The 11,044-nt window shown below is 44.7% G+C and overlaps 1 protein-coding gene across 1 annotated transcript in view; it reads right to left on the bottom strand.

Moving 5' to 3' along the window:
* LOC110525562 (phospholipid phosphatase 4-like) overlaps positions 1-11,044 on the bottom strand; it is a 143,132-nt gene that overhangs the window by 71,120 nt on the left and 60,968 nt on the right. The window contains exon 4 of the mRNA XM_036989719.1: positions 5,688-5,778. Within this exon, the coding sequence (XP_036845614.1) occupies positions 5,688-5,778 (91 nt within the window). The remainder of the gene's footprint in view (positions 1-5,687; positions 5,779-11,044) is intronic.

The raw sequence follows: 11,044 nt of genomic DNA, 5'->3' as shown, positions 1-11,044 counted from the left end.
CTTTTATTTATAAAACGTATTCACTCACGAACTTGCTTCCCGACTTTCAGCGTACATCGTTACAACTCCACTAATTACATTTATTTATCCCTACCTCATGACATCATCCTGAAAGGATGGGACATCACCTCTTAAAGGATGTACTGAATTAAATGTAAGAACGATATATTTACAATGGATATGCATGTAACTATAACGTACCTACCCATGAGCAAGCAACCTAATTTAAAGTGAAACACAAAATGCTATAACCTTTGTAAATACTATGTACCTGCCTTTGAAAAGGGATTTAAGGGTTTATTTATCTGGCTTCAAAGGGGTATTGTAAGTGAAATGTTGTTCAAAATAATATAATTTATAATGTTAATGTAGGTAGTCATGAGCAAGCAGCTTCAAGTAAAGTGAAACACAGTAGGGTAAACCTTTTTATTACATTGGGAAAATACACTTCAAAGTAGAATAACTGTTGTTACAGCACCTACGTGTAATTACAATATACTTTCAATACAATTACATATTTCACAGGATATATTAACATTTCAGTTATTACAAGGTTGTTAAAGAAAAGTCTCGTAGCTACAATGTTTCTACACAGGAGCAAGCAACTTAATGTAAAGTGAAACACATCATGGAATACTCATGCAATTACTATGTAGTTGCTATGTTGCAACGCATGCTCGATGTCCGCGTCCAGCTCCCACACCACCGGTACTACCAGGCAAGAGGCAGGAAGTATGGGAGTGTGATACATGGACCGCTCCTCTGTGTCATACATCCGGAACAGTGTGTCTGCCTTAGCGTTCTGGGAACCTGGTCTGTAGGATAAAGTGAAAAAAAAAACGGGTAAAGAACATAGCCCACCTTGCCTGGCAAGGGTTCAGTCTCCTCGCCGCCCGGATGTACTCCAAATTGCGGTGGTCAGTCCAGATGAGAAAAGGGTGTTTAACCCCCTCAAGCCAATGCCTCCACGCCTTCAGAGCCTTGACAAAAGCCAACAGCTCCTGGTCCCCCACATCATAGTTTCACTCCGCCGGGCTGAGCTTCTTCAAAAAGAAAGCACAGGGGCGGAGCTTTGGTGGCGTGCCCGAGCGCTGAGAGAGCACGGCTCCTATCCCAGCCTCGGACGCGTCCACCTCCACTATGAACGGCAAAAAGGGATCCAGATGAGCCAGCACGGGAGCTGAGGTAAACAGAGCCCTCAGGTGACCAAAAGCCCTGTCCCCCTCAGCCGACCACTGCAGCCGCACCGGTCTCCCCTTCAGCAGTAAGGTAATGGGAGCTGCTACCTGACCAAAATCCCGGATAAACCTATGGTAGTAGATGGCAATCCCCAGAACCGCTGCACTTCCTTTACCGTGGTGGGAGTCGGCCAATTAAGCACAGTTGAAATGCGGTCACTCTCCACCCTGACGTGGAAATGCGGTAATATAAGAAGGTGACAGACTGTTGGAAGAACAGACATTTCTCAGCCTTGGCGTACAGGTCATGCTCCAACAGTCGACCAAGCACCCTGCGCACCAGGGACACATGCTCGGCGCGTGTAGCGGAGCATATCAGAATGTCGTCGATATACACCACTACACCCTGCCCGTGCAGGTCCCGGAAAAACTTGTCAACAAAGGTCTGGAAGACTGATGGAGCATTCATCAACCCATACGGCATGATGAGGTACTCATAGTGCCCTGAGGGGGTACTAAATGCCGTCTTCCACTCGTCCCCCTCCCGGATATGCACCAGGTTGTAAGCACTCCTGAGATCCAATTTTGTGAAGAAGTGTGCTCCGTGCATTGACTCGATCGCACTGGCGATGAGAGGCAGCGGGTAGCTGTACCTCACAGTGATCTTATTGATTCCCTCGATAGTCAATACACGGGGCAGACTGCACCTGTAGTGATCGATCAGGGCCCTGTCGTTCCATCCCGCGCTGGCGGCCATGGTCTGGAAGTTCTGGGCAAAATCCTGCGCGCTCCGTCCCATCATACTCCCTCGGGAGCGCAAGTCGAATCCCGCTGGGACCAGGTGAAAGAGGGGTGGACAGTGGGACCTGTTGTAGTGGGGCTGGTGGTGGCGCTGAAAAACCTCCTCCTCTCTCCCAACGATCCATTGTCTGCAGCATGTGATCCATGGCTGTGCCCAGACGTTGCAACTTGGTCGCATGCTGCTGAACGCTCCTCCACTGAAATGCGTCTGCTCCTGCTGACTCCATCCTTCAGGTGAATGATTCTGTAAGGCGTGTATATGGGAGGCGAAGTCAAGTGCAGGAGAGCGGAGTATAATAAACAGGCACACTTTAATACCGGTTAACAAATGACAGCACATAACACATTCTAGTGCTAAAACACTGTCTAAAACTAAATATATACTTACTTTATACTTGCGTACTATTGTTTGTACAGATGAACGTGGTACCTTCAGGCATTTGGAAATTGCTCCCAAGGATGAACCATACTTGTGGAGTTCAACCATTTTTTTTTCTGAGTTGGCTGATTTCTTTTGATTTTCCAATAATGTCAAGCAAAGAGGCACTGAGTTTGAAGGAAGGCCTTGAAATACATCCACAGTTACACCTCCAATTCACTCAAATGATGTCAATTAGCCTATCAGAAGCTTCTAAAGCCGTGACATAATTTTCTGGAATTTCCCAAGCTGATTAGAGGCACACAGTCAAGTTGTGTATTTAAACCTCTGACCACTGGAATTGTTTGTATCACTGGAATTGTGATACAAACAATTGTTGGAAAAATGACTTGTGGCATGCACAAAGTAGATGTCCAAACTGACTTGCCAAAACTATAGTGTGTTATTTACAAGACATTTGTGGAGTGGTTGAAAAAAATAGTTTTAATGACTCCAACCTAAGAGTGTATGTAAACTTCCGACTTCAACTGTAAATATAATACCTATACTGTTTATGCTAACACATATTCCTGTTCATTTACTAAAATCAGTTTGGTGCAGCTAGTTCACTCCGTCACAGGCTAGCCGGCAAAGTGGCGTTAGATGGTAAACTTTGAGCTAGCATAAGTTAGCCTTATTCTTTTGTTGCTTGAGTTACCCTCCTGTCATAAAATAGTGCATTATGGGTAGAGTTCTGAAACAAGGTCCAGATACAGTAGAAAAATGAGGGACAATCTACATTTGACCTTTAAAACACTTTTTTATTTTTAATCCCAGCCCCCCCGTCCCCGCAGGAGGTCTTTTTCCTTCTGGTTGGCCATCATTGTAAGTAATAATTTGCTTTTAGGTAGCCTAGTGGTTAGAGCGTTAGACTAGTAACCGAAAGGTTGCAGGATTGAATCCCCGAGCTGACAAGGTAAAAAATATGTTGTTCTGCTCCTGAACAAGGCACTTCCTCCAGTTCCTCCCACTGTTCCTTGGCCGTCATTGAGAATAAGAATTTGTTTTTAACTGACTTGCCATGTAAAAACCTGTTTGGGAAAAGCGTACTGCTAGCGGGACACCGACAACATCCGGTGAAATTGCAGAGCGCAAAATTTAAATTATTATAAATATTTAACTTTCATAAAATCACACGTGTAATACATCAAAATAAAGCTTAATTTGTTAATCCAGCCGCTGTGTCAGGTTTCAAAAAGGCTTTACAGCGAAAGCACACCATGTGATTATCTGAGGACAGCGCCCAGCACACAAAACCATACAAACATTTTCCAACCAAGTAGATTAGTCACGGAAGTCAGAAATAGCAATAGAATTAATCACTTACCTTTGATCTTCTTATGGTTGCACTCACAAGACTCCATGTTGCACAATACATTTTTGTTTTGTTCGATAAAGTCCCTCTTTATGTCCAAAAACCCTAGTTTGGTTGGCGCATTTTGTTCAGTAATCCATTGGCTCAACAGGCACATGAAAAATCCAAATAGTACCAGTAAAGTTCATAGAAACATGTCAAACGATGTTGATAATCAATCCTCAGGTTGTTTTTTGTCTAAATAATCAATAATATTTCAACCGGACAATAGCGTTGTCAATATAAAGGAAAATTAACGAAAGGCGCGCTCACATGTGTAAGGACTATTTGACCAAGAAGGAGAGTGATGGAGTGCTGCATCAGATGACCGGCTCTCCACAATCCCCCAACCTCAACCAAATTGAGATGGTTTGGAATGAGTTGGACTGCAGACTTAAGGAAAAGCAGACAACAAGTGCTCAGTATTTGTTGGACCCCCGTCACGACTGTTGGAAAAGCTGGTTGAGAGAATGCGAAGAGTGTGCAAAGCTGTCATCAGAGCAAACGGTGGCTATTTGAAGAATCTCAAATCTAAAATATTTTTTACACTTTTTTGGTTACTATATGATTCCATGTGTTATTTCATAGTTTTGATGTCTTCACTAATTATTCTACAATGTAGAAAATAGTAAAAAGAAAGAAAAACCGTTGAATGAGTAGGTGTTCTAAAACGTTTACATGTGTTATGAGTACATTTATTACTTTAGTTACGTATTAATTAATGTGCACCTGATGTAAAGTGTTACCTGATGCGTTCTCCATTTTGCTCTACGACCCTCACAAGTCTGAAAGTAACCGGTACAAGACTCGTCTGAAAGTAACCGGTACCGTTTTTAAAAACAAATGGAAGTACTGTATGAAGGTAGTTTGGGCCTACCCAAAAAAAGGGTTTAAATATTTGTAAAAACATATACATGAGTATACATATATATACTGTACATATGTCTCCTTGATTTAGGACAGAAACTTCAAAACCTTGTTTCTTATTCATTTTTTGACTGTCCTTTATGCATTTATGAATGTGTTATTCAATGTATTTACATGGGCTTTAATAGTAAAAGCAAAAATCTATATTTTATCAAATAATTTTTTAAATTTGACCTTTATTTAACTCAGCAAGTCAAAACAAATTCTTATTTACAATGACGGCCCAGGAACAGTGGGTTAGCTTCCTTGATCAGGGGCAGAAGAACAGATTTTTACCTTGTCAGTTTGGGGATTTGATCTTGCCACCTTTCGGTTACTAGTCCAACGCTCTAACCACTAGGCTACCTGCCGCCCCATATTTATTTGAGTGGTATCTAAAGGGTTCCTAAAATTCCAAATCAAATAGCTTAATGATCCATAGGATTACCATTGTTTAGCACCCCCCCACAATTTCTATGCCTCAGTAATGCAAAAATACATAATATGCACTTAATATGGACATATCAACTCACTGATTTCATTCCCACACATTAGACCAGCCATCACAACCCTACCATATTTCTTTCACATCAAGTCCGCATTAGAAAACATCACTGTTGTCACACTTTATCCACCATTTATACATAGTATGACATACGCTTATAGATGATGTGTGAATCTTAAATGTCATGCTTCTGATGACTTTATGTATGCTATATAAAGCCTTTATAAGTTGTAGTTTGTTTATAGTGTGACCAAAAATTGTCATAATAAAACACAGATTCAGGATAATGGTGACTATGAAGAACGAAAGGAGGATTATGTAATTAACCTTATTAAAGTTGCTTATACGCATCCTCATTAGATGTTACCTTACCAACTACTATTCCTCCTACAGGATGTGAGATGTGGTATGGCCTGCATTACAACCACATATTTAATCATACTCACAGCATGTCTGCAGGATGTAAATAATGATAACAGTTCAAATAAAATGATGAGACAATTTAAGGGTTCAAAACATACATACCTAGACATGCTTCCTTGATTTCTGTCTTATCTGTCCGCCGAATGATCTTCACCACGAATATCACAGCCAAAGGAGTGAGAAAAGAAATTGCCTGTGACGAAAACAAGAAGAAACACAATCTAAAGACAAACAACACACTTACGTACAGTATAACTGACATTGTTGCCGATTACAGGAACTCTTAATCGTTTCCCAAAGAGGTCCACTAGAGCGATTTTCCTGGCTTGACACAAAATTACTTTTCCTTCCACTGGGAGTGTGCAGTGTGGCATCTACCGTTAAAAGTTTTAGTCAAAATAGTGCAAACTGAGCTGCCACCGATAAGGTTCTTTATTGTGCTCTGGAATCTCTTGCACTAAATGGAGCATTCTGCATTGTGTTCTGTTCAGTGGCTGTCACTCCATAGGAGACTTGGGCATTCACAGACACCAGGTTATTATTTCTGCTTCAAAAAGTGTTAATTACTTTTGGCCCCAATTCAATAATCCTGTTTTTCCTTCAAAATCTGCAGTGGATGCAAACACTTGATTCATAAGAAGTGCAGCACATTGATGTTCACAGCACATCGAATTTCCCTTGAGATAGCGATAATTTGATAATTTAAGTCTTTAAATTCAAATTTATTGTATCAGTTAAGCAATCTGTTTCAAAATCACTATCGCTTTCTGGCAATTATAACCTCACCCAGGAGATCATAGCGGGTCTATGAGAGGTAAGACTGAGTAGGGCACTTTAACTTCTGGGATGAAGGATAACTATGGATTAGATACAGGATAGGCACAGCCCTGTCTGTGCGAAGCACAAAAGCGATAGATGGAGAAGCAAAGTTTGCGTATTGTTGCTTTGTCAATACAAATATGTTATTTTGTCATCACAATAAAAATATTTTTTGGAGAGAGTTCCTTTTTAGTTTTTTTATATAATTTTCCTCTGTTTTTATAGAAGGCAGGGGAGGAAGTTACACAGACGTTATGGTGTTAACCTTCTTCTATGTGTATCAGAGGACAGCAGTAAGCCGCTATCACTCTGCGTATTTGCTGACCTGTGACACACAGTTAGATGGGAGCAGCCAAAGAATTAACACACACAGGAACTTTATTTATACACACTGGAGAAGAGCATGGGGATGGTTCTGTAACGGACAGAAACAGAGATACTGTAGAATGAATGTGCTATACAGGAGAAAAATACATTGGCCTGAATGGAAATATGCAGTACGATAGAATGGGATATGGGATACAAGGATTGTATCTAATATTGACCTAATAATTACCATGTATTACATAGTAATACCAGATTAATGACTAGCATGGCAATAGGACAGTAAGAATAATGGCTAGGACTGTATATAGCACATAGTAGGCTATTGCACACCAACATTCAAGAGCAAGGACTGTATTTAAATCTATAGGAAATAGGAAGTAGTAAACAGTGACTAATAATTGCAGACAATATCAGTAGTACTAACTAAGTAATAACAGGAATGAGAACTACATAGAATAATGCTACTCTGCACATATTGCAATGACAACAACATCGACAACAACTTACTTTGTTTACACATCCCATGGCTACATGTCCACTCACGTTCTCAGACCAGAAAACATGGTTCAGGACCGCGCTAAAACGTATACGTTTGAGGGAGCATGCAAAGGACTAGATTAACTAGACTGCTAGGAGCATCTGACCAATCACAGGATGCATGATAAGTGCATGGGGTCAGTGTGGGGTGCATGGGGTCAGTTTGATTGGCTGAAGCCATGAACTGGAGGTGATCGATATTCTCAAGTGAGGGGAGAGCTAGACTACAGTGGTTCTTCCTTTGAAAGTTTTGATCTTATGCTGCGACCGTTAGTGGTAGATGATAGCATTCTGTCATTGCACCAAACTATCACAAGGGGGAGTTAGAACGCTGATCTATCGATGGAGGTGTTAACCTCTTGAGTGTAGGGGGCAGTATTTTGATGTTTGGAATAAAAACGTACCCAAATGAAACTGCCTATTTCTCAGGCCCAGAATCTAGAATATGGATACAATTGGCAGATTAGGATAGAAAACACTCAAAAGTTTCCAAAACTGTCAAAATATTGTCGGCGAAAACCTGAGGAAAATCCAGCCAGGAAGTTCTGTTTTTCCTGAAACCTATCTGTTCCATTGCATACCTTCCCTCCATTTAAAGTGTTATCAACCAGATTCCTTTCTCTATGGCTTCCACATGGTGTGAACAGTCTTTAGACATAGTTTCAGGCTTTTATTCTGAAAAATGAGCGAGAAAGATCACATCGCGTCAGTGGATGGCTGGGTGCCAGCAGAGTTTTGCATGTGCAACAGCTTGGAGCAGACATTTTCTCTCTCTTTCCTATTGAAAACGCTAGTCCGGTTGAAATATTATCGATTATTTATTGTAAAAACAACCTGAGGATTGATTATAAAAAACGTTTGACATGTTTCTACGAACTTTATGGATACTATTTGGAATATTCGTCTGCCCCGTCGTGACCGCTCTAGCCTGTGGATTTTGGATATAAAAATAATCTCTATCGAACAAAAGGAACATTTATTGTGCAGCTGGGAGTCTCGTGAGTGCAAACATCCGCAGATCATCAAAGGTAAGTGATCCATTTTATTGCTTTTCTTTGCTGCTAGCTGTTTGTAATGTTTTGTCTGCTGAGAGAGATGTCCTAACATAAACGCTTGGATCTTTTACTGTAAATGTTACGATCTACTAGGTGTGGTGGTTGGAATCAGGCGCAGAGAGCAGGGTTCAGTCGTTTCTTCACATTTATTCCCCAGCGCAACAAAAACAGTCACGCCAACACACAGGGCGTAAAATAAGTTGCCAGTCAAAAACAACAGGACTAAACAGTCCGGAGAATAAATACAGGAAAAAATCACACCATCAAAACACAGAGTAACAAAAACAAGCCCGCACAAATACCCAGCGGGCCTAGTGCCCCTAAATACCCTACAAACAAATCCTAATACAAAACAGGTGTACCCAATTAACCAATAACCCAAAACAAACGGAAAGGGAATCGATGGCAGCTAATAGGCCGGCGACGACGACCGCCGAGCACCGCCCGAACAGGAAGAGGCACCATCCTCGGCGAGGTTCGTGACAGTACCCCCCCCCTGACGCGCGGCCCCTGCAGCGCGCCGACCCCGGCCTCGAGGACGACCCGGAGGACGAGGCGCAGGGCGATCCGGGTGGAGGCGATGGAAATCCCTCAAGAGGGAAGGATCTAAAATGTCCCTCCCCGGTACCCAGCACCTCTCCTCCGGACCGTACCCCTCCCAGTCCACGAGGTACTGCAGGCCCCTCACCCGGCGTCTCGAGTCCAGAATAGCTCGTACTGTGTACGCCGGGGACCCCTCGATGTCCAGAGGGGGTGGAGGGACCTCCGGTACCTCACCGTCTTGTAGGGGACCAGCTACCACCGGCCTGAGGAGAGACACATGAAACGAGGGGTTAATACGATAATAAGAGGGAAGTTGCAATCTATAACACACCTCGTTTATCCTCCTCAGGACTTTAAATGGCCCCACACACTGCTGCCCCAGCTTCCGGCAGGGCAGGCGGAGGGGCAGGTTTCGGGTCGAGAGCCAGACCCTGTCCCCTGGTGCGAACACCGGGGCCTCACTGCGGTGGCGGTCAGCGTCTCTCTTCTGCCGTTCACTGGCCTGCCTGAGAGAATCCTGGACTGCCCGCCAGGTCTCTCTAGAGCGCTGTACCCACTCCTCCACCGCAGGAGCCTCGGTCTGACTCTGATGCCATGGAGCCAGGACCGGCTGGTAGCCCAGTACACATTCGAATGGCGACATATTCGTGGACGAATGCCGAAGAGAATTCTGGGCTAACTCTGCCCACGGGACGTACCTCGCCCATTCTCCTGGCCGGTCCTGGCAATACGACCTCAGAAACCTGCCCACTTCCTGGTTTACTCTCTCCACCTGCCCATTACTTTCGGGGTGATAACCAGAGGTAAGGCTGACCGAGATCCCCAGACGCTCCATAAACGCCTTCCAAACCCGAGATGTGAACTGGGGACCCCGATCGGAGACGATATCCTCTGGAACCCCATAGTGCCGGAAGACGTGGGTAAAAAGAGCCTCTGCAGTCTGTAGGGCCGTAGGGAGACCAGGCAATGGGAGGAGACGGCAGGACTTAGAGAACCGATCCACAACGACCAAAACGGTAGTGTTCCCCTGAGATGGGGGAAGATCAGTAAGGAAATCTACCGAGAGATGGGACCATGGCCGTTGTGGAACCGGGAGGGGCTGTAACTTCCCTCTAGGAAGGTGCCTAGGAGCCTTACTCTGGGCGCATACCGAACAGGAAGATACATAGAGCCTCACATCCCTAGCTAAGGTGGGCCACCAGTATTTCCCTCTAAGACCCCGCACTGTCCTATCGATCCCCGGATGACCCGCAGACGGTAGTGTGTGAGCCCACCGAATCAACTTATCACGGACACCAAGCGGTACGTAACTTCTACCAGTCGGACACTGTGCAGGCGCAGGTTCAACCCTCAACGCCCGCTCGATGTCCGCGTCCACCTCCCATACCACTGGGGCCACCAGCCGAGAAGCTGGGAGGATGGGAGTGGGTTCGATAGACCGGTCCTCGGTGTCATAGAGACGGGACAGCGCGTCGGCCTTAGTGTTGAGGGAACCTGGTCTGTAAGAGATCGTAAATCTAAAACGTGTAAAGAACATGGCCCACCTAGCCTGACGCGGATTCAGTCTCCTCGCTGCTCGAATATACTCCAGATTACGGTGATCAGTCCAGATGAGAAAAGGGTGTTTAGCCCCCTCTAGCCAGTGTCTCCACACCTTCAGGGCCTTTACCATAGCTAGTAACTCCCGGTCCCCCACATCATAGTTCTGCTCTGCCGGACCCAGCTTCTTAGAAAAGAAAGCGCAGGGACGGAGCTTCGGTGGCGTGCCCGAACGCTGAGACAGCACGGCTCCAACCCCAGCCTCGGACGCATCCACCTCTAATATGAATGCTAACGAAGGGTCCGGATGCGCCAACACGGGAGCCCCAGTGAACAGTGCCTTCAACTGGTTGAAGGCTCCATCAGCCTCTGCTGACCACTGCAAACGCACCGGCCCCCCCCTCAGCAGTGAGGTAATGGGCGCCGCTACTTGGCCAAAACCCCGGATAAACCTCCGGTAGTAATTGGCAAACCCTAAAAACCGCTGCACCTCCTTTACCGTGGTCGGAGTCGGCCAATTACGCACGGCGTTAACGCGGTCACACTCCATCATCATCCCCGAGCTGGAAATGCGATAACCCAAGAAGGAAACGGCTGGTTTGGAGAACACACATTTCTCAGCCTTGACGTATAGGTCAT

Source organism: Oncorhynchus mykiss, chromosome 1, assembly GCF_013265735.2.
Source record: "Oncorhynchus mykiss isolate Arlee chromosome 1, USDA_OmykA_1.1, whole genome shotgun sequence".
Taxonomy (NCBI): Eukaryota; Metazoa; Chordata; class Actinopteri; order Salmoniformes; family Salmonidae; genus Oncorhynchus; species Oncorhynchus mykiss.
The sequence above is the reverse complement of the archived record's forward strand: the minus strand, read 5'-3'. Positions and strand labels throughout refer to the sequence as shown.